Source organism: Pseudophryne corroboree, chromosome 6, assembly GCF_028390025.1.
Source record: "Pseudophryne corroboree isolate aPseCor3 chromosome 6, aPseCor3.hap2, whole genome shotgun sequence".
Classification (NCBI taxonomy): Eukaryota; Metazoa; Chordata; class Amphibia; order Anura; family Myobatrachidae; genus Pseudophryne; species Pseudophryne corroboree.
This window is the reverse complement of record NC_086449.1, coordinates 274,377,519-274,402,857: the sequence shown is the minus strand read 5'-3', so window position 1 is coordinate 274,402,857 and position 25,339 is coordinate 274,377,519. Positions and strand designations below refer to the sequence as shown.

Genomic DNA, 25,339 nt, shown 5'->3' with positions numbered 1-25,339 from the left:
CCTCTTCGGTGTGGAATTATTTCTCCACAAATCCGGACAACAGGTTTCAAGCTATCTGTTGCCTCTGTCAATCCAAAATAAGTAGGGGTAAGGACGTTAACCACCTAGAAACATCCTCCCTTATACGTCACCTGCAGTGCATTTATCAGGAGTCATTGTCAAATTCAGAAACTTTGGGTAATAGCATAAGCAGTCCACTGACACCTAAATTGTGTGGTTTGTTTGTTTGAATATTATTTCTCTGTGAGAATGTAAACACTGAAGGGAGGGGGTTAGGGGGATCTGAAGATGAGGGTGACATCTTGCCTCTGTAGAGCCAGTTTGTACAAGGAGAGATTAATTGCTTCTTTTTTGTTGGGGACCCAAACAAACCAATCATTTCAGCCACAGTCGTGTGGCAGACCCATTCGCTGAAATGATTGGTTTGTTAAAGTGTGCATGTCCTGTTTATACAACATAAGGGTGGGTGGGAGGGCCCAAAGACCATTCCGTCTTGCACCTTTTTTTTTTCTTTGCATGATGTGCTTTTTGGGGCCTAGTTTTTAAAACTAGCATCCTGTCTGCCACTGCAGTGCTACTCCTAGATGGGCCAGGTGTTTCTGCCGCCCACTTGTGTTGCTTAGCTTAGTCATCCAGCGATCTTGGTGCAACCTTTTGGCCTAAAAACAATATTGTGAGGTGTTCAGAATAGACTTGAAATGAGTGGAAATGAATGTTATTGAGGTTAATAATACTGTAGGATCAAAATTACCCCCAAATTCTGTGATTTTAGCTGTTTTTATGTTTTTTTCAAAAATTATCCAGATCCAAAACCAAGATAGTGCCCAATTGTCTTTTGGATGCAAATCATTTTAATAATATACTTGTGACATTTTGCCTCCTATCCTACCAGCTGGATTTCCTTCCCAAGTCCATGACAACTACAGGAGTCATCGTCCAGATTGGCCTGGAGATGCTATTTCCTGAGGGTAGGAGCAGGAAGGAAGGGCGTGGAAATGGGATGCATGTCCTAGAATTTCCCGATTCTATCCCAGTAACACCGATGAAACACAGAACAGAGGGCAGCACAGTAACAGAGGACACATAGAACATACAATGACGCACATCATACATGAATTAGTGCAGGCTGAGCTGGAGGCGCTCGCTCTCATCTTACCTGCTGGATGTACTCTCAGACCCTTACATAAGTTACTTATTCCTGAGAGGAGGAGATGATGATGAAGAGGTTGCCTCTCGCTCTTGCAGGGAGTCGTGGCCATCAGAAGATGGCATTTTGGGCAGCAGCAGCAATTCCACGCTGGTCATGTTGCCCTGGCTCATGAACTCTGATCTATTTTCTCCTCCTCCTGCAGAAAACAAAGGCTCCAGTGTCGGATCTGGTGATCTCTTCCCACATCCCACCCTCCCCGCTCAGCAGTTCTTCAATCCTGATGGATGAGTACAGGTGGATGGGAGACCTGGATGATGAGCAGTAACTGGTGTGGCAGCAGGCATGGAGGGACTGGTCACACTCATTATACCACACGGGTCCCCTAGGTATCCAAAATGAGGTTGATTATGGTGGCGGTAAGCAGGGGACTTCTACCACGTCACAGTGCCGGGTGGCTGGGGGAATTTTGCTGTGCGGACTGCCTGACAGATTAAGAGTAGGGAGAACATTGGTTTGCCGCATTATGAAACTTTCTTGGTTCAATTCACAAATGTGTGTAAAGGCCCTCACATATTACTGCGACTTGTCTGAGGCACAAGTCGGATCCGAGTTCCCTTGAACTCCCCTGGCAGCTCCCCGGGAGTGCTTCCATCTGATTTGGTACTTTATGTGCCATTTATACATGTGATTTTTTTTTTTTAGTATAATCTGTTTTTATTGAAGATAATACAGACATGCCTGCCAATATATAAACACGTAAGAACACATTAACTGACACTTAGAAAACGGCTAAATATAGTGGCGTACAGTAGTATAAACGAGGTAGTAGCAGCGTGTTCAATATATCCAAAGTCTGCACCAACATTTTTGAGACAGGAACCATTAGAAGAAAACAGACACAGGATGGAAAAAAGAAAATAACAGCGAAAAAGGTGACCGAGCCGAGAATGCATAGAAGAGAAGGAAAGGATGTGTGAAAAGAACAGATATATTCAAATATGCAAACCCGAGATAAATGACAAATAGATTCTCATCTCATTTCGCAGAAGAAATATGGGTCTTGTACGACTCAGAGGTCTTATATTCTATCCAAGGCAGCCATATAGCAATAAACTCAGACCGTCTATCCCCAGCACTCAGTAATATATCTTCCATATTCATATAATGATCCAGTCTGGAGAACCAGGTATGCCACGTAAAAGGATTGGAGGACCTCCACAGAGTTGGAATTACTGCCCGGGCGGCATTGCCAAGGTGTCGTAATAGTGATGACTTATAGGTAGAGAGTGGGGTAGTGGAATGGTTCAACAACCAAAAGGCCGGGTCAGATGGGACAGGAGCATGGAGGACAACACTGGAAATGGAAATTACATCACCCCAGAAAGTTTTAATAAGGGGACAGGTCCACCAAATGTGTAACAAAGAGCCTTAATCTTTATGACCCCTCCAACAGGCAGGTGAGATAGATGGAGAAATGGCGTGTAGGAGGGTAGGGTGTCTGTACCATCTCATCAAAATCTTATATTGCGTTTCTCTTACTTGTATGCATATGGAACTCCCATGGGCTTTAAGAAAAATAGAGTCCCATTCCCTGTCTGAGAGTGAGATGTTCAGATCTCTTTCCCATTTCTGGGTGAAAGGAGGAGGGGCCAAGGAGTCAGATGCATACAGGAGTCAATACAAGGTGGACACCGTGTGTACGGGGTTCTGGGGCGCAACACACATCCTTTCAAATGGAGTCAGCTCCCGGGATGCTTGCCAATATATTATCCGTATATAGGATGTGTCGAACCTGTAAGAACTTCCAGAAATCAGCCTGCGGGATCTCCCATTTTGCTCGAATATCTGAAAATTGCTTAACCCCGGATGGTTGAACTAGCTGACCTACTCTGAAAAGTCCCTCCAGCGCCCAGTTTTGGTAATAGACAAGGGAGAGGCCAGGTGGGAAAGCCGGGTTACTCAAAAAGGAAGTAAGGGGGCCAAAGACTGAGGAGAGGGACGGTCGTCGTCTTATCCCTCTCCAAAAGGAGAGCATAGGAGAAATAGTCAGGTGGGGTTGCGGAAGTTTGGGTAAGGTCGGGAGCCAAGGGAAAATTTCAGGGTATAGCTGAACATATAGGCCTTCCAAGACCACCCATTGTTTAACCTCCCGACTCCTGGTCTAGTTCAAGACCCTATTCAAGAGGATTGCATGGTAATAGTTTTTAATATCTGGGAGTTGAAATTCACCTTTTTTAGGCGGCGAGTCAGGACTGATCTACCAATTCTGGGCCTCTTACGGCGCCAAATAAATTGTTGGGTCAAGGATCTTACGGTCTGGAACCAGGAATCCGGGATTCGGATTGGTAAGGTCTGGAGGAGATAGAGCAATTTGGGTAATGTGTTCATCTTTACAACATTAATTCTGCCTAGCCATGAAAGATTATGGTGTTGCCATCTGCAGTAGTCATTTCTAATGGCTTGGAGAATAGGGTAGAAGTTCAAGGACAGCAGACGCGATAAATCGCTGGGAAGCTGGACTCCTAGGTACGTGATGTGGGAATCTCTCCATATAAATGGGAAAGTGGATTTCAAAAAAGTTAGTTGTATGAGGGGTTGAAATATGAAGGGCATAGGATTTGGACGTGTTGACTTTAAAACCGGAAAGTGAACTGAAGATGTCCAATTCACACATGAGGTGAGGGAGTGAGTGGGTGGGTTGTGTGACGACTGTCAGCAGATCGTCTGTAAACGGAGCAAGTTTGTATTCCATGTCCCCTACTTGAAGCCCCTTAATGCAATCATTCGCTCTAATAGCCCTAGCCAAGGCTTCGATACAAAGAACGAAAATCAGGGGGGACAAGGGACAGCCCTGTCTTGTTCCATTACTTATAGTAAAGTTGTCAGAAAGAATCCCATTAACCCGCACTCGAGCCGATGGCCGTGTATAGAGGGATAATATCCTGTTGAGGGCTTGTGGACCCAACCCAATGTGCTCCAGTACCGCCCTCATAAAGTCCCAGTTGACTCTGTCAAAGGTATACATGTGATTTATTGCATACGATATATCACATGCTGCTGCCTCTGTGTGGGTGGGTGGGTGGTAGCGTCCAGAGAAAAGCCACTCAAGTGAAGACATCCGAGAAATCGTATGTGATATATCGCAGGTGCTAAAAAACTAGCTGCGATGTGCACCTGATGGCTGCGATTCCGATATATCCTATGTGCCTCACGTCCAACCACCGACTCAGCCCCGATGCGCATGGGACCGCTCAGATGTCAAACACCTGCGGATCAGATGTCAAACACCTACGACTTGGCCAGTTTTCACCTGATTTCTCGTCCCGATCCGTCGGAATCGGGTGAAAAGAGGCCATATCGGACAAGTGTATGGGCACCTTTACTGTCATGAACTAAACCAAGCTATTCTCCACGAGTTCTGGGCTTTAAGTGCCTGAGTAGATGACTATTTTTTCTAGCAGAAAACATATTCAACTTAAAGTAGGGCTTGTATTTTTTATTATTATTATTATTATTATTATTATTATTATTATTATTATTATTACATACTCTGTAGAATGTGATGGGTTTATGTTTCTAGAAAAGATTTTTATTTTTCTGTGAATTTATTTAACAGGTATAGTAAAAGTGAGCAGTGAAACAGAAATAAAATTAGATTCCAGGCATGTATTTCAGGCATGCTGTACTGAACAATACTTCTCATATGTCTATGGTTTGATGTTATACAGACATTTTATGTTTTTAAGATGCGTATGGATCTATATAAAATCAGCATAAGTGCTGTTTAAGCTCATCATGCTCCAGTAGTACTTCAGTGCCAGCCTCAACTATAAGCTTTGGGTGTGGCTCTTTATATAGATCAATGATCCCTATTTAGAGTGATCTTAAAGTTGGGGCGGGATGTTATGCCACCCAAGTTTGGTGGCCATGCGGGATGCCGGCTGAACTCTGATGTTTTTTTAAAGGGCCAATCACTTGCAAGGCAAAACCATGCCTTGTACATGATTGCCCAATTAAAAAAAGTGCAAGTTCGGCCGACATCTCCCATATGGCCACCAAACTTGGGCAGCATTACATCAGACTCCTGATGTTGGAATGCAGCTATAGACCATGTTGTATCACCAGTGACGTGTACACAGCCTAACCATGAATTTGCAGTCAAGAAACTGAACACTTCAGCTTATAAGCACTAGAAAGAGCACAAAGCTGTTAGCTGTAGGACATACTACTGTATGTCATCCACAACTTTACATTAGAACTGTTTATGCAGATACCTGGGGCAACATTTACTATCATTTGATTTTGATTCTGAAGGGATTCTGACATTCTATATCCATTTGATTTCTGTTCAAACAGATTTACTAAAGACCAAATCGAATGTCAAATCGATTCTTCAACTCACATCCCAATAGAAATCGAATTTCTGAAAAACATCAATGTTTTCTAATAGCCCAACATAAAATCCCCTCATTTACTAAAATTTAATTTGCAAATTGATTTGAAATCGAACTCAAAATTGAACCTCAACTCCCCAAATGTTAAGAATGATGATAATTCAATTTTGGCTTCTAAACACCATTCTAATGGTAGGAAATTGATAGTGATGACTTTCTAAGCACCCAAAAGTATGTAGGGCAGTGTGGAAGTAGTAAAAATGTGTGTCCAAGGTTATGGTATGTTGTGCACCTCCTGCACAATGCAAATTACCACATGACTGAGATTACCCTGAGTTGAATAGTGTGTGTGTGTGTGTGTGTGTGTGTGTGTGTGTGTGTGTGTGTGTATATGTATGTATATATATATATATATATATATATATATACTTAAAGACATCCTATGTATTCTGTGAATGTGCAATAGATAGCATCAGAACACAATATTAGGCAATTTGGCTGGATTATATAATGAATTTTAACATCATGAGTGTTGTAACTGGCTATCCTGGTTCATCCCACATCCTCAGCAATTCATCCCTGTATGCAAAAAATGTTGTGGGACAAATGCCAGAGGGATGGTTGTTGTGCAAGATACTAGTATGTGCTAATAAAGCAGACAATAGTAATTGTTTACTATATTGCTCTAATTTGTTCCCCTTCCACCACAAAAGGTTATTTAGGCTATGGCTGTTGCTCCTGGCTTCTGACTCCATTGTCAAATCTGCAAACTCCTGCATAAATATAAAGAGGCACATATAGCCACCCAATCCATGACAGAATGCATCTTGGTTTATTTAGAAAAAATAATAATTCACATTGAATGTAAGTAAATCCTGCTAACCCAAGTATTTTGTGTTATCGTAGTGATGCTCTCATGTTGTTTATGTACACTATCAGTCAAAAGTTTTAGAACACCTGCATGTATCCAGTTTTATGGATATGTAACCAATTGAAGTCTAGTGAATAACCTGAAACTGATAATGGTTAAAAAAAAGTTTAGGTTAGCAATAACTGAAAAATAATTACATTTCAGCATTAATAGAAACACATGAACAAATAATAGGTCAAGAGCTTACATCTGTTTTGCAGCAATAAAAAAAGAGACTTGCCATGAAGCACGACCAGTGGACTACTGAAGACTGGAAGAAGGTCTTACGATCCAATGAATCAAAATCTTAAATTTTTTGTTCATCATCACGCAGGGTTTTTGTGCACTACACTATTGAGTAGTCTAAAGGATGGTTCATCAGTTTATGTGGTTTATTTACTTAGCAGCTTCCACTCTCCGGCGTGTGTAAGCCCAAATATGTAAAAGAGCAATGCTTTTAATAGCAAAACACCCCATGTTTTATTAATCAAAGCACTGGGTTTAAACTCCTTGGAAAGAGGTGGCTTTTACAAGATGCTGCTTTGTAAATAAACTTCTGACATAACTATGAAACGGATTTGGATGTGTTATGTTCTGAGTCACTTTTGTTGCACAGAGTAACTTGCACCCCGAGCCAAAAGCGCTAACATAGCATTTTTCAGCAACATGCAATGCACTCTGGTCTATGACTACTGTATGTGGTCAAGGTTCCATTCTACAGGTAGATAATGGCCCAACAAATACCTCCAGGCTATGTCAGTTGTGTCACAGGAGTTGATTTATTAAGTGGCTGTTTACCAGTATGTTTAAACCCAATATTCAAAAAGGTCTATGCTTTTATTAGCAAAATCCCCCATGTTTTCATACTAAAAACATTTTTCCATTTTAGATTTCGGGCTTAAATCCTCCAGGAAGTGTCAGCTTTCACAAGTAAATCAACCCATGACACCAACTGTCAAACATGAGGGGAAAAGTGTGGTGGTTTGGGTCTTTTTTTTTACCTGATCCTTAGTCGGTGACTTGCACAGAGCTTTCAGTCATAAATGTTGCTAAAATTTAGTTATTTTTTTTCTATCTCCAATTGTTTATTTGTTTTATGCCTTAAGACCCAAGGTAGCTTGAGACGAGCAGTGTTCTAAAATCAATGACCTGTATATGTTATATTGTATATTATGTTAGTTTTATGTCATTTTCTTGATTACATAGAAGTTGATGGACGGGCATGCAACTGATTTTCAGTTGGAAAATGTAGGATTACAGGGTAATAAATAATTTCACAGCTGCTTTTTATCTTTACTTTCTCATTACATCTGTTCCTTGGTAATTCCAGTATGTTTAATGTGGAACAAAATACCCATGTAAGATAGATTATTCATAGATGTTAAATGGAGAAAATTTCATGTCATAAAGAAATCCTTTATTTAGGTTAGGTCGTAGCAGTAAGACACTGCACATACCTTAATTAGCCCCCAGGACTTTTTCATTAAATCACATGACATTTGTCACCAAATACATCTGTTGGACTACTTCTAACATTAGCTATTAAATTACTGATATCCTAAACTCATTTCTAATAGTGCGGCACTACTGTGTATACAGAACATTTTAATTTGATATATCCTATGCTGCTAACAAGTGTCATCATTAACAAAGTGGTACTTTTAGTGTGACACTGGAAGAAAACCAAGAAAAATAAACATATTATACTGTATTTGTTGTTCACTAATATTTTGTGACAATAGTTTAAAATCTTATATCTATGGACAGATCGGGCAGTGTGTTGAGCATACACACTGCCCGATCCGTCGGGGACTGACACGCCCAGTTCAGCTGTCAATCACCGCCGGCCGCCGCAGCATGTGTACGGGCGGTCGGCCGACCGCCCCGTACACACACAGCGACGCGCCAATGTATCGGTAGATATATTGGCCGTCGGCTGTGCTGCGCGGCCGACGCGATACGTCTGTGAACGACAGAGTTCACAGACGTATCGGCCGTACACACTGGCCGACGGTCCCGCGATATATCGGCCGTTCAAGAGAACGGCCGATATATCGACCAGTGTGTACGGGCCTTTAAGTGATCATCAGTGTCACAATTGTTAACCTTGTTTTGTCTCAGATTTATACCCTTCCACACTGAGCCTCTGACCTGGGTTATTGCCACACAACAAAAATAAGTGCAGATGGATCCTGGGATTTGGTTTTCTGCAAATAGTAGCAACCACAAAAGTGGAAAATAATTTGCCTTATGAGCATTTTGGTTCTGGTTCTGAGGTAGGAGTAAAGCAAAAAGGAACAAGTAACTGTCCACCTTGACAAAATCATGTTGCACAGCAGATGGGGCAGATGTAACGCGCAGAGAGATTTTGATTTCAGAGTGGCATGGTCAAACTTAGTTCTACATTGCAGTGTAAAAATAAAGCTGTCAAGTGTCACTTTTAGGTGTGGGCTGGCAGAGCAGCCGCCCAGGGCGCTGCTGCCTGAGGGCACAGCCGCAGTCAAAAAGCTCTCTCCAAAAAGTAGGTAAGTATGGTCTGGGGGCAACCCAACAGCTGCCAGAGTGCTGGATCCCCACCCAACATGACCTGAAATAGGGGCATGAAATACAATCATGCCCCAAATTGGCACCCAGCAGGAGATGTGGCCTAGCAGGCACACAAGAAATCCCAGGATGGTATCAGAATGTTGGGAGATATAGCACTGCATGGTTTGTGGGGGCTTGATTCAGAGGTGGAAGCTGCTGTGTCCACATTTGCATCTGTTGACAGAGTAGTGGGAGCGATAACATGCAAATGCTAGTTTCAGCCTCCCCTTGTGCACTAGCGTGTGCCTGAATGTGCAGGCACTGAGATGCCCACTTTCTGTCCCCCTGCATGCAGTAACAACGCTGGTGCTTCTAGATACAGTGCACAATCTGTGCACTATTGACACTTGCATCTGCTCTATGGCAGGTGCAGTTTCTTCATCGAACATCTGAGAACCGAGCTGCTTTTACTCCAATAACACGCCCATGAAATGGCTTTTCTGTGCTTATTTTAGGCCACCTCCCAGTCACAGCACAGGAACGACCACTTTTCCGCCACCTTTCTGATACTGTCTAAATCGATAGAAACGGCACACTTGTGCACACACGTACAGTGAGGATTTTTAGTATTCTTTGTGCATGCACAGTAGCAAATAATCACTGCACTACGTAAGACACAGTAGGTTGCACATAACAATCCATTCAATAATTTTAGTGTTCAGAGTGCTGGGGGTTCCGTTTATTTGTCCGGGTATAAGCTTTACTTTATTTCCCAGTGAAGTCCGGATCCTATCTGTCCCTACTGACCAGGGCTTAAAGTGGTCCTGGAGAGGTGGTGGAATTTCTGTTGGAATTACTGTGCAGGGAAATGGAGGTGGTGGAACTAGTTCCCCCTACCATTAGAGGTGGTGGAACTCAGTTCCACCTCATTCCCCCTCACTTTAACCCCTGCTACTGACCCTACCTTCCGTGAGCCGCAAGCCCACGGCTCACTTTTGGCGTCCCGGCTCTGGTTCCCTCCTGCAAGTTAGCGGTGTCCGTGAACGTTTGTTGCTGGGTGCTCAGCGATGACGTCACTTCCACGTCTCTTTCCTCCGTCTCTCTCTCCAATGCATTTCGGGCTTAGCAGCCCTTTGTCAAGGATCTATTGAAGCTGCTGATATATACAAGCGCAGTATTAATTGTATTTTTATCAATCCATGTCTAGTAATCGGTGAAAAACGCATGGTATTTTCAAAACCTAGAATTATATGGTAAAACTATCACCAGTGAGGGTGCAAAAATAAATTACATATCGCATATTAGACATAAATATTTTTTGTTTTTAATTTATTAAAAACGTACAATTGGATGAAGGCTATAAAAACCTCCAGTGGGAATAAACCTTGAATAATAGTTCATCAGTTACAACAATTAGATCATCCATTCGGTTCAGTTCTATTAGTTAGTGTTGCACATTATATTATACTGATTGTAATTATAGTCAAAAGTCAGTGACTTCAGGCTATTGAGTGTGCCATTTCCAAACCCTTATGAGAATATAGCTGATTGTGATTGAGGTATCTGACTATATGTGCTCGCGATTTTGGCTATGTCCGATTTTTGACTGCTCATTTGAATAGTGGGATGATATTACAGGGTGGGGGAGTGTCTCTGTCTGTGTAAATAAATAGTGGCTGTGATGACGTAGATCGGTATCGCAAGCTAATATCGGCCACTACTGGAAACGCGTGCGATATGCACTAGATTGCAGGCAAGGCAATTTTGATTATATTGTGTACACCAGGCATGTCCAAACTGCGGCCCTCCAGCTGTTGTGAAACTACATATCCCAGCATGCCCTGACACAGTTTTGCTGTCAGAGAATGCTAAAGCTGTGTCAGGACATGCTGGGATGTGTAGTTTCTCAACAGCTGGAGGACCGCAGTTTGGACATGCCTGGTGTACACAGTCTATTTTTTCTTGCTATACCGACCCCGCGGGAGTGTGAATCAGTATGGCAAGCTGTATACACACTGTGCGATATGCGCTAACTTTTCTTTACGATTTTGACTATGGCCCTCATTCCGAGTTGTTCGCTCGTTAGTGTTTTTCGCAACGGAGCGATTAGTCGCAAACTGCGCATGCGCAATGTTCGCAGTGCATCTGCGCCAAGTAAATTTGCAAAAAAGATTGGTATTTTCCTCACGGCTTAACGTAGAAATTTCTTCGTTCTGGTGATCGGAGTGTGATTGACAGGAAGTGGGTGTTTCTGGGGGGAAACTGGCCGTTTTATGGGAGTGTGTGAAAAAACGCTGCCGTTTCTGGGGAAAACGCGGGAGTGGCTGGAGAAACGGGGGAGTGTCTGGGCGAATGCTGGGTGTGTTTGTGACGTCAAACCAGGAACGAAACTGACTGAACTGATCGCAGTGGCAGAGTAAGTCTCGAGCTACTCAGAAACTGCAAAGAAATTTCTTTTCGCAATTCTACGAATCTTTCGTTCGCAATTCTGCAAAGCGAAGATTCACTCCCAGTCGGCGTCTTAGCGTGTGCAATGCTGCTAAAAGCAGCTAGCGAGCGAACAACTCGGAATGAGGGCCTATATACTGTAGTCAAAACCATAAACACATCGCACCGTGTGTATGCACCTTAACTCCAGTAGTCACAGAAGGTTCTTGGATCCCTCTAGTCAGTGGTAGGAGCACCTCCAGCCAGGCAGATGCAGATTAAGGTCGACTGAAACAGGCAATCACTATGCCAAGGTCCCAGTGGGGTACATTAAAAGTACCTTTACGCGTTTCTCAGTCTGTCTAAAGCTACTGTTTCTACTGAAGTTAGAAAATGGAGCCCACACAGTTCATATTTAAGTATCCAGCATCCTTTCAGAGTAACAACAGGTAAAATTACTAATTGGAGACACCTGTAATGGCTCATGAATCCATGTATAAAGGTTAATTTCATCATAATAGTTTTTACATACATACATAATATCGTAACAGTAAACATATAAGATCTATTGATAAACACTCCTTTATTAGTATCAATCATGTTCATATATTGTTATCCTCAATTAACACTTATACATAGCAAAGAGAAATGTGCTGAAGTGTAATGGTAATCATAGTGTGTCCTGACATCTTGCTGCCAATCATGACGAGAAAGTAGAAGTATCAATAGTTAAGCAGGCCTGGCCAGCCTACGGCTCTCCAGCTGTTGTAAAACTACAAGTCCCATGATGCTCTGCCACAGTTTTTCTATTTGGGAATGCTAAAACTTTGTCAGGGCATGCTGGGATGTGTAGTTTCACAACAGCTGGAGAGCCACAGGTTGGCCAGGCCTGGTTCAAGGTATTGAACATAGTGTGCCAACCCGTAGAGGAGGTAACGGATACACCCAATTATGTAAAAGAAAAGTCTTTTGGACTTTTTCCCTAGGAACCCTGGTACCAAATGGTTTAAATGAAGATATGGAAATAAATAATATCAAATAAATCTGATTTGTCAGATGTCATGTAGTGGAGTACTTTCAATGGAAAGACTGGTGTTCTATCTTTATTATTGCCACTCCACAGTGTCGACAGAGTATTGTAACCATCATTTATTTCTTCATGTTTGGAATAGTCATCATACCTAAATAAGAGAATGTTTTGAATTATTTAAAAAAAAATTGACTTGGTTGTTTTTATATGAGGGGAATTATAAAAATGTACAATGCATGGGAATTGAAGCAGGGATCTCGGGCCCACTGAGCTATGGGAGCAGTGATGCTACACTATATTCAAGAAAGCTAAATGATTGCTTCACACCTATAGGACTGTGTGGGGGATTTTCAATTGTTTGAAAAGTCAGTTGTGTGTCTGTTTTTTCCTATCTAATAGACAGGAAAAAACAGACACCCAACCGACTTTTCAAACATTTGAAGTCCCCCCTATCTGTCTATTTGGATATAGGAATTATTCTGTATAAGAAAAAATGGTCAGTAAAAGTGGAAACATGAGATTCAAACCAAGGACGTCAGTATTATTGTAACCGCAACCTAACCCATTCTGCTATGGGCGTAGCCTTGAAATAACTTTTCCTTATAGTTTTAAGTAACCGTTTAAATGTGGGACCCTTGAGCATTGCTATTACTTATAAGTGTTAATTGTTGATTAAAATATGTGAAAATGACTGATACTAATATATGAGAATGTTTATCAATGTATCTTATATGTTTACTGTTATGATTCTGTATGTAAAACTTATGACAAAATGATCCTTTCACATGCTTAATGGTTTGTAAAATGTAAATGTACCCCCTGGGACCTTGGTATAGCGATTTGCCCGCTTTGCTTTATCCGCTAACTTTAATCTGCATCTGGCTGGCTGGAGGTGCTGCTCCCACTGCCTAAAGATCCAAGAAGCTACTGTGTCTACTGGCACTGTGGATTGCAGATAGGGCAAAGAAACATCTACTTATACCCATACACTACCTCTGCTAACAAAGGGACAAGCAGCAAGAGAGAGTACATGCCCAGCCAGCAGCTATGGGCAGCGCTCTCCTTCCCTGTGCCAACATTGAATCACTGATGCATACTGGAAGCAACTGGGACTGAAAGTGTTGAGCTAAGCGCATTACTGATGTATTGGAAATCTACTTGCGCCCGGGGGGTGGGGGGAGGGAGATGGTCGGGCGGCTGGCAGTGCCACCGCACCAAAGGGTAGAATGACATAGTAGCTCTCACTGAGAATACCCTTTGGCAGTGCTCATCCACTGCCGGATCCACACTCCTGCATGCTCCTGCAGCAGGCGATGCGAGACGGACTCTCCTAAGCGTATTGCACTCTGACATTCTCTGTGACTGCAGTCACAATGATGGAGCGGGGCACTTCCGGGTATGGGGAGGGGGTGAGGCACCTCCTCTTCCTCCTCCACTCCCCTACTCATTGGTCCCACGCGGTCTGTTGCCAAACGCCAGCCACTACAATCCGCACCAGTCCGCAGTGTACTACAGCAAGAACATACATTTTGTGCGGTACCGTAGCTGCACTGTATAGTATATCCTGGCAGTCTGCATCACAGGTTACAAAGTGCTCTGTATGGAGAGGTATCTAGACCTCTGACTGCCTGCCCAGCTGTGTTGAGACTACAAGTCCCAGCACACCTTGTCAACAGGATATGCTGGGACATGTAGTACCATCACAGCTAGAGAGGCCCTGAAAATATGTTTTTAGTCTGCTTTTGTAAGGTTTTAACTGTATATATGTGTGCATATATCCCCTTGCTCGCACCCTCCCTGTAATTCCCCCTCACTGCCCCTGACCTTAACCTCCCTGTAATTCCCCCTCTGTGTACCTGACCCAGCCTCCCTGTAATTCCCTCTGTGTCCCTGACCTCAGCCTCCCTGTAATTCCCCCTCAGTGTCCCTGACCTCAGCCTCCCTGTAATTCCCCCTCAGTGTCCCTGACCTCAGCCTCCCTGTAATTCCCCCTCAGTGTCCCTGACCTCAGCCTCCCTGTAATTCCCCCTCAGTGTCCCTGACCTCAGCCTCCCTGTAAATCCCCCTCAGTGTCCCTGACCTCAGCCTCCCTGTAAATCCCCCTCAGTGTCCATGACCTCATCCTCCCTGTGACTACCCCATCAGTGTCCCTGCCCGCACCCTCCCTGTAAATTCCCTCTAAGTGTCCCTGACCTCAGCTTCCCTGTGACTACCCCCTCAGTGTCCCTGCCCACACACTCAGTGTCCCTGCCGGCACCCTCCCCGTAATTCTCTCTCGGTGTCCCAGACCTCAGCCTATCTGTATTCCCCCTCTGTGTCTCCTGGTGGGGGCGCCAGTTCCTTACTTTGTCAGGGGCACTCAGACCCCTAGATACACCCCTGATGGGCATCACTAACTAATGGAATGGAACCTAATGGATGGTACATATTGTTGTGACCGATTGATGAACTATACCTTTGAGGTTTATTCCCACAGCCGATTTTTATATCTTTCATCCAATTTAATGTTTTTAGTAAATTGTTTAAAAAAAAAATGTATGCCTAATATGTGATTTGTAATGATTTTTGCCCCTATCTCTTTCTTTGGTATACACTGGGTAATGCAGTATTACCTGTTGGGGTCCTGCAAGTATATAATGGTTTGTAACCATGTATATAGGGTTTATAGTGATTGCGCTTCAAACTATTTTTGTGGTACAGTATTTTAAAAACTTGCTGGAAATCTCCATTATTCTAAAACGATATACAAAAAGGCTCTCTAATGGTATTATTGCTATAAGGAGTATATCTGCCAAAAAGCCACGCTGCTGTTAGTAAATGCCGACTATGCCATGCTTGTATCTTCCAGACAATGATTCGCTATGTATCGTTTCACCGTCATCCGAGTTTCCCAAAGGATTTTTCACAGATCAGGAGAGAAGAGAAGGAGGGATCATCATTCATTTCATAGTCATTCTGTACATGTTCCTAGCTGTGGCCATTATCTGTGATGACTATTTCATCCCATCCCTGGAAGTCATTAGTGAACGTAAGTGCGGAGACTGCATAAAGACATTGTTATGTAGAAGCGACAAACCTGGGGAAATACATTTCAATTGCAGCTTTTCATTACTGAAGGAAATGTATTCATTTGGAGTAACTGCTGTATACTGACAGAAATAAAGCCTTTTCTCCAAGAAATAACAAATATAATGTAAATGGTTTGTTTTATCCCTGTACTTGGATTGATAGAAAAATGTTTTACTAGTACCCCCCAAGTCATACATTCCAGCTGTTCTGATTTCAGGGGACTGTGGTGCGATCCTGCAAGTTGTCACCCCAATGAGAGGATGACTTGCGACCTAGCAGGGTATACCATGCCCTGTTTGTGAGCATTCCACCACAAATCTACATTTGCCCTGAAAAAATAAAGTACATGTGTTTTGGCCATTTTACTTCCATTTCATGGTGTCGTGTTGAGCAGAAATACTAGTGGTATTTTCTGAGAATACAAACTCTTTGTAAACCAAAACAAGGTATCACTTGTGCAGGAACTGCTGAGATATTGCTGTTGAAACGAGATGAGCAGAAACAGCAGAAATTTGGGGTGAGAAGACTCTCGGCAGCAAAGGGGTTAAGAGAGGTATTTCAAGATCATCCTGCATTAGAATGCATAAACCCATTATCTAGGGATCACATTTGTCCCAGTTAATATGGAAATGCCAGTGATGCCATTTGACATTAGCTGGTAACCGGCAATGTACGTACTGTGCCCAAAAATCGTCCCCAGCATTGTTTGTGTGTGTTCTCAGACACACTGTGAGCCACAGGGGCGTGGCCTCGTGATCCGCCCAGTCTCTGCATGCTGCTCGGCCATGATTTCAGGCAGCCAGAAGTGCCAGAAAAATATATCAATCCACACCGCGCTCACACTATGAAGTTGCAGCCAGTGATAACACAAATAGAGCCTTCACCAAAATACTCTTAGCTGCATATAAGATAGAAAAAGTGATATCACACGGCGCTACCAACCAATACAGCTCTTATAATTCTTCACAAATCTATGCGGTTAAACTTTTTTATTCCAAAAATATTTCTGCGGAACAAAGAAAAACATACAATGGTGCAATACAGAGAGACAAAAAGTGAAATCAAAGATGTTTTTATTGGTCCCACTCACAATTACACTGATTATTGATTGCGTATCACCCTCATTGGGTAGGTTATCTTCAGAGTAAATGATTCTTCCGTTGAACTGAAACTTAAAATGGCCATATAGTGCAATATTGTCTAATTTAAGAACAAGATTTAATGTACACAAATGCACTTACAAGGTTAAAATATTATACAAGCATATCACCAAACTGTAAAGTCCTCCCCAAGGTCACCGTCTTAGTCCAGTTCAGCAGGAAAAATCCTCCACAACTCCGGAATCGTGGGAGACAGCACCAGCTTCCGAACATCCACGGCGTCCTTTTCAGAGGTTTCTCCAGAAGGTGAAAAAGTCCCAAAGCTTAAACGCGTTTTCAGACCTAATGGTCCTTCATCAGAAGCATGGGGAAAAGTCAAAGAAGGGCACTTTACTCACCTCAATTGATTCCTCTGGAATGAATGTACATATATAAGGGATGTAGTTGGAATCCTGGCGGTCGGAATCCCGACACAGACACCCCAACCGCCAGAATACCGGCAGCGCCAAAACAGCTATTCCCACTCCTGGGTGTCCCCGACACCCATGGAGTGGGAATAGAACCTGTGGTAAGTGAAGCGAACCACCGAGCCCGCAAGGGGCTTCGTTACACTTGCCCCCCTGCCGGCATTCTGATTGTCAGGATTCCAGCGTCTGTATTTTGACCGTTGGGATTCCAACCGCCGGGATCCCGTACCCAACCCATATATAACGTAGGCAGCGTCTGAAAGGAAAAAAAATCACCATGTTGAAATGCTTCAAGCACAAGTGGGAATTGGTTTATTGGGTTCCATACCCATGCATTTAGTAATGTTCAGAAACCTTAGTATAGACCTGATTTTTGTATGTTTGTCGCCACTGAGTAAGAGGGTTACAGTAACTCTAGTACTGCAGACTCCTGATGCACCTTATTTACCAGAGTAACTGGGGATATTTCCTATACCGGTTTTCCATCATTTGGTGTCCCTGTCCCACATAAACCACAGAAGCCCTGACTTCATCCTCTCTGATAGTGGTTATTTATATGTCCTGCACTACATTTACTTCCCTGGTTACACTACTCCTTTATTTAATGAGCAATAAGCAGAGATCACCCATACGCACTATAGTGTTTTTTTAAGGCTTAAATAGGAGTGTGGGGCACGGTTTCACAAAATGAGCATGTCCCACATGATGTGCTGTGACCAATAGGATCTGCCTATTTTCCCATTTGTTCAGTTGACAGCTCATCAAATGTGCTTGTCAGCAGAGACAGCCAATAAACACAACCCAAAGCACAAAGGTACTGTAAGTATGTACAACAATACAGAAGACTGTACCATCAATTAGATCCTCAGCTGGGACCTGTTTGGCTGACGTCTGGACGACATACTGCAAATGTAGCAATGCATTTAAAAACCAGACCTGTTCTAGATTAGAACTGCCTTAAGTGATGGGTCGAAGAGCATTTCAAATAAGATTTTATTCTTGTGTCACATTACCTTTTGCTGAAGTGATCCGCTTTGCGCACTGTCCTTTTACAAACCTATTTATAGAGGCCGCTGTCATGTTCCAACTCCCACTTGACAAATATCGAATGCTTTTCCAGGGAAACGATGCTTTCGGGAAGATGCAACCTGGTACAGTACAATTCTGATCATGACATCTTTATAGAATATGACTCAGTTTTTCTTTGGCATTTTAAATACTTCTCATCACTATGCATTCACTGATCAAGCCCAGAGAATCACATCATTCCAATAGGAAACATTTTACTGTGCAGTTGTTACATCTAGGAAAAATGGACATACCCACGGCCAAACATTTCCAGTGACAAATCATAACAATTTCCTGTGGCATTCCCACCTCTTTTATTACTATTGATATATTTTGCACATTATTCAATAAAAAAAATTGTGTTACTACACATGGCTTTATTGTTTGCCTGAATGTCAGCTCTTAGGGCAACTGTCCTCATCAGGGCCGGCTCCAGGCCTACTAGTACCCTGAGCGAGAACATGTAAAAGTGCCCCCCCCCCCAACCCCTATGCGCGCGCTCCAGTAAAAGTGGGCGTGGCCTCAACTTCATATTATTAGACTATAAATAAATATATTTTCACACACCCTCTACGCACACAATTAGCAGCCTTACACATAACAGCCACAGTAGTGTTCCTTACACACAATGTCTCCAGTACAGTGTCAGATACACATGTCTCCAGTATAGTGCCAGATACACATAATGTGCAGTGCCAGATAGACATGATATGCCCCCCAGCAGTGCCAGCTACACATGACATGCCCCCCAGCAGTGCCAGCTACACACAATATGCCCCCCAGCAGTGCCAGCTACACATGATAGTGTTCACTTTTTAGGGCAGGGTGCTGATCACAGGGAGGGCACATTTTTAAGCTAGGAGGGCAAAGTGATGTACATACTGTAATGCTTGGTGCTCATCTACCTACATGGTAAAGCATGGACAGTGCGCACCGAAGGCGCGCAGCAAAAACTTTAGGGGCGTTGCTTCGTGGGGAAGGTGGCAATTCGCATTACACCACACAGTAGTGCAGTTAATACACACTGCACCAGGTAGAACCTCCTAGACACTTTGCGCCAGGCAGAGCACGTTAGACACTTTGCGCCAGGCAGAGCATGTTAGACACTTTGCGCCAGGCAGAGCACTGAGACACATTGCCTAACCACAGACGCCTAGCGGGAACACTACATGATATGCTCCCCAACCATACCAGCTACACATGACATGCCCCCCAGCAGTGCCAGCAACACATGACATGCCCCCCAGCAGTGCCAGATACATAAATGGCCAGACAGTGCCAGATATGTCCCTACAGTGCCAGATACAGAAATGCCCCTACAGTGCCAGATATGCCCCCACAGTGCCAGATAAATGCCCCTACAGTGCCAGATACATAAATGCCCCCACAGTGCCAGATACAGAAAAGCTCCCACAGTGCCAGATATGCTCCCACAGTGCCAGATAAATGCCCCTACAGTGCCAGATACAGAAATGCCCCTACAGTGCCAGATACAGAAATGCCCCCACAGGGCCAGATATGCCCCCATAGGGCCAGATATGCCCCCACAGGGCCAGATACATAAATGCCCCCACAGTGCAGATATGACCCCACAGTGCAGATATGACCCCACACAGTGCCATGCCCCCACAGTGCAGATATGACCCCACACAGTGCCATCCATAAATGTCACCCCCCCCCCAAAAAAAAAAAATACCTGTGGCGATGGGAGGGGGAGGAGTACTGCTGTCTGCGGGTGCAGGTGCGGGCAGGTGCAGGTCCGGGTGCGGGCAGGTGCGGGCGGGTGCAGGTCCGGGTGCGGGCGGGCGGCCTCCAAAGGTACCGGCGTCGACGTTAGACACCGGCGCCGCTCAGCGCGCATAGCGCACACAAGAGTTCAAGGCCAGTGCTGCACAATGCCGGCTCCAGGTTCGAATATGGCGGCGCCCATTAAGGGTGGCGCCCTGCACGGCCGCTCTATTCGAACATGCCTGGAGCCGGCCCTGGTCCTCGTTCATAGAGGTCCTGATACAGATCTGTACACAAACCTGATGGTTCACGCTTGCAGTACCCGACAACCATTGCCTGATTGATAGACTGTGACAATTGGGTGGCACCTTTTTTCTGGGAATGCCAAGGCCAGGGTCGGCATCTTCCAATGCATATTTCCTGGCCTCGTTTATGGATCTGCAGCGGCCAAGGAGGCAGGCCCACAGGAATTTGCACACTTGCCCCCTCGTACCTTAAAATGCCCTTATCACCTCTGACATATGGTAACAGCCTGTGGCTTCTTTTGTGCAGACATTCTGCAAATGCAACAAATGGTATATTAATACAAATATGTATTGCTGCTCATTGAACATTTCTTTTATGCTTATCTGTTTCACATCCCAAGGTCTTGGCCTCTCCCAGGATATTGCTGGAGCTACTTTTATGGCAGTAGGGAGTTCAGCACCAGAACTTGTCACCACATTTTTAGGTAAATATAAAATATATATATATATATATATATATATATATATATCTCTATCAATATCAATTAAATATTGTCTGGATATGTTTAGCTTTTAATAAACGTCAGTATAGGGGGATCCGCTTACTGGTGTTTGATGGGATAATGTAAAACAGCAAGGGGGAGATGTATCAAATATTTGAGAGAAAGTGGAGAAGTTGAACAAACCAGCCAGTCGTCTTTGAACTGTCCTTTTATAGACTGTGTTAGGTAAATAACAGAAGCTACTTGGTTGATATGGGCAACTTCTGTACTTTATCTCTCTAAAATATTTTCTAGATCGTCCTCTAAGTGTCTACCCGTTGTTTCCTTTCCCTGTTATATAACCAGTGTGTTAACTGATGTTACTGGCTATATGTATTTGAGTCTCAGGTGAAAACCAATTTGTCATTGTCTTGCAGGTGTGTTTGTCACCAAAGGGGACATTGGTCTCAGCACTATTGTTGGATCTGCTGTATATAATCTCCTTGGGATATGTGCTGCTTGTTGCCTATTATCATCTGCGGTAAAGTGCCTATGACCACTTTCTACATTTTATAGAGATTAACTTAAAGAAGAGTTTCTCAAAACTCCGCCATTACAGTCCAGGTTTTAAGGATATCCATGCTTGAGCTCAGGTGACTTAATTAGTAACACACTGAATTTGATTTAACCATCTGGACTCAAGCATGAATATCCTTAAAACATGGGCCAATATTTACTAAGAATTCGAGTTTGTCCGTTTTGTGTTTTTTTTTTTCTAAGTCCCAATCCGGGAATTCACTAAGCACCAATCTCGGCAGTGTTTGGACTATTCGTAATGGTTTGATTTGCAAAGTTCCGAAATACGAATGAATAGACCATCGGTCAAACGCGGCTGTTATTTCATACAATACGGGTATTCACTATTCATTCGTATTTGGGTGTTAGTTTCTGAGTGCTCAAGTGCGGGTCTGTTTTTTTTCGATTCGTTAAAAAAAACAGCAAAAAAATAGACCTGCTTTTTCCAGTCGAGTTTGGATAACAAAAAAGAAAGATAACCCAGCGCAAGCTGATAATATTCCAATATCTGCAGCCTCTAGAGTGGGTATGCTCTTCCCTCAAATTGACAAGAAGACTAGAAAATTTCTTTCCACAAGAGTTTGGATAACCATGCACGGATCAGTGAGATCTGTGCATGGTTATCTATGGGAAAGGGTCTGTTTAGTGTACAAACTGGGAAAAAAAATTTGCGTGGGGCCACCCCTCCTAAGCATAGCCAGCCTCTGGCTCTTTGAGCCGGTCCTGGTTGAAAAAATATGGGGGGAAAAAAGACAGGGGTTCCCCCATATTTAATCAACCAGCACCGGGCTCTGCGACTGGTCCTGGTTCCAAAAATACAGGGGTCCCCCATATTTTTGAAACCAGCACCGGGCTCCACTAGCCAGGCACATAATGCCACAGCCGGGGGACACTTTTACACTGGTCCCTGCAGCCCTGGCATTACATACCCAACTAGTCACCCCTGGCCGGGGTACCCTGGAGGAGTGGGAACCCCTTAAATCAAGGGGTCCCCCCCTCCAGCCACCCAAGGGCCAGGGGTGAAGCCCGAGGCTGTCCCCCCCCCCCCCCCCCCCCCCCCATCCAAGGGCGGCAGATGGGGGGCTGATAGCCTTTTGTAAAAATGTGAATATTGTTTTTAGTAGCAGTACTACAAGTCCCAGCAAGCCTCCCCGCAAGCTGGTACTTGGAGAACCACAAGTACCAGCATGCGGTGGAAAACCGGGCCCGCAGGTACCTGTAGTACTACTACTAAAAAAATACCCCAAAAAAAACAGGACACACACACACCGTGAAAGTATAATTTTATTACATACATGCACACCTCCAAACATACATACATACATACTTACCTATGTTCCCACGAGGCTCTGTCCTCTTGTCCCTGTAGAATCCTTGGGGTACCTGTGAAAAAAATTATACTCCCATAATCCAGTGTAGAATCAGACCTTTGTATAATCCACGTACTTGGCAAAATAATAAAACGGAAACCCGACCACGCACTGAAAGGGGCCCCATGTTTACACATGGGACCCCTTTCCCCGACTGCCAGGACCCCCTTGACTCCTGTCAAAGAGGGTCCCTTCAGCCAATCAGGGAGCGCCACGTTGTGGCACTCTCCTGATTGGCTGTGTGCTCCTGTAGTGTCTGTCAGGCTGCACACGGCAGAGATACAATGTAGCGCCTATGCGCTCCATTGTAGCCAATGGTGGGAACTTTGCGGTCAGCGGTGAGGTTACTTTCGGTCAACCACTGACCGCAAAGTTCCCACCATTGGTTACAATGGAGCACACAGCCAATCAGGAGAGTGCCACGACGTGGCGCTCCCTGATTGGCTGAAGGGACCCTCTTTGACAGGAGTCAGGGGGGGTCCTGGCAGTCGGGGAAAGGGGTCCCATGTGTAAACATGGGGCCCCTTTCAGTGCGTGGTCGGGTTTCCGTTTTATTATTTTGCCAAGTACGTGGATTATACAAAGGTCTGATTCTACACTGGATTATGTGAGTATAATTTTTTTCACAGGTACCCCAAGGATTCTACAGGGACAAGAGGACAGAGCCTCGTGTGAACATAGGTAAGTATGTATGTAATAAAATTATACTTTCACGGTGTGTGTGTGTCCTGTTTTTTTGGGGGTATTTTTTTAGTAGTAGTACTACAGGTACCAGCGGGCCCGGTTTTCCACCGCATACTGGTACTTGTGGTTCTCCAAGTACCAGCTTGCGGGGGAGGCTTGCTGGGACTTGTAGTACTGCTACAAAAAACAATATTCACATTTTTACAAAAGGCTATTAGCCCCCCATCCGCCGCCCTTGGATGGGGGGGGACAGCCTCGGGCTTCACCCCTGGCCCTTGGGTGGCTGGAGGGGGGGACCCCTTGATTTAAGGGGTTCCCACTCCTCCAGGGTACCCCGGCCAGGGGTGACTAGTTGGGTATGTAATGCCAGGGCCGCAGGGACCAGTATAAAAGTGTCCCCCGGCTGTGGCATTATGTACCTGGCTAGTGGAGCCCGGTGCTGGTTTCAAAAATATGGGGGACTCCTACGCTTTTTGTCCCCCGTATTTTTTGAACCAGGACCAGGCGCAAAGCCCGGTGCTGGTTGATTAAATATGGGGGAACCCCTGTCATTTTTTCCCCAACATTTTTTCAACCAGGACTGGCTCAAAGAGCCCGAGGCTGGTTGTGCTTAGGAGGGGGGACCCCACGCAATTTTTTTCAGATTTTTTAAGACTTTAAACAACTTTTTAAGGTACACAATGAAGCCCTGCACGGATCTCACAGTTCCGGCCGGGATTCCTTGTGTTTTGTCAGGCAGTGTTTTACTCATCACTCCCGTATCACTGCCTGATATTACGAATCACATCGACATCGGAAAAAATTAATGTGCAAAACTTGGCAGCTTAGTGAATGATCGTATCAGGATTCAAAAAGTTGCAGTAAAATGCACCCGATACCATTCGAGTTCAAACACCCTTCAAAACGGCCAAAACACGAATCTTTGTAAATATACCCCATGGACTGTAATGGTGCAATTTGGTAAATTCTGAAAGAACTCCTTAAATGCACCATCACACAAGTACAATGTCTGCATAATTAAAAGCAAAGCACTAAAAGTATGACACTTTTTACTTTATCTATTTTATTTTATTTTTATTTGCTTTCTAGTCACAGTGCAGTCTAGTTGGAGTTTGCAACAACTTTTTTTTTTTTTTTTTAAACTGGTCATACTTTTAGTAATTCAAAATGACATTTATGGACATATTTACCACAATCCGCATTTAAAAAGTAGTTGCGGTGTGACATTTTTGCCTAAATTTGCATTGCGATTTCAGAAAAGATCACTTGAATTTATCAAAGATCACTTGCAGGGGCAGAGCTTGTAACAAAGCTTTGTCCTTTGAATCCCCTCAGCACAATTTTGACAGTATTTTGCAGGAAAAATAAGTGAGAATGTGTCTGCGCATGCACTGGCTACCTCTCTCCGCCATGCTCGATGCACATATTATAGACAGATACCTGGCTGCTTCTGCTCCACTTGCCCGCTGCTGAGTGCTCCCGCTGCTGCCTGGCTTCTCCTGCTCCATTGGCTCCCTGCTCCCACTGCTGCTCAACTCCAGCCCTCTCCCCGCTGCTGCTGATTATATCCACTTACCTACACAGGATCCATGATCCACAGACAGCTGATTTCTGCAGTCAGCCGAGATGCAGTGATATTGCCTGCTGGGACCGCAGCTGACAGTACAGATCAGCTGTTTGCGGGTCACAGAGAGACCTCCAATCACCGATCCTGTGCAGGGAAGTTTAATTTGATTTATTTTCAATATTAACTATTTTATTTCTTCTGTGATTGGCTTGTGGTCACATTTGCCTGCTCTGATCTCTGCTCTGCCTGAGTAGAACAGGTGTAACAGAACTGGAGAGTAGCCTTACATAATGCTATCTGAAGACAGTGTTATTATCACAGGGCTCCCATGTCCTTAGTTATGCTGTATTCATTTGGCAACCAATTAAATTAGTATTTTTTCCTTTAACCAGCATTGTCATTTATTCTAATATTTCAATGTATTAAAATGTGATGTTTGTAATTTTCTGTTCTTGATGTTTCTTGTTCTAAGATAGATGATTTTTAATTATTTGTTTTTTAGTATGAAGTGATAATATTTATGTACTGCTTATATAGAACAGATTT

The 25,339-nt window shown here is 43.9% G+C and overlaps 1 protein-coding gene across 1 annotated transcript in view; it reads left to right on the top strand.

Annotated features, from left to right (window-relative positions):
• Positions 1-25,339, top strand: part of SLC24A5 (solute carrier family 24 member 5) — a 173,759-nt gene that overhangs the window by 33,238 nt on the left and 115,182 nt on the right. The window contains exons 2-4 of the mRNA XM_063926059.1: positions 15,286-15,465; positions 20,516-20,599; positions 21,034-21,137. Of these exons, the coding sequence (XP_063782129.1) occupies positions 15,286-15,465; positions 20,516-20,599; positions 21,034-21,137 (368 nt within the window). The remainder of the gene's footprint in view (positions 1-15,285; positions 15,466-20,515; positions 20,600-21,033; positions 21,138-25,339) is intronic.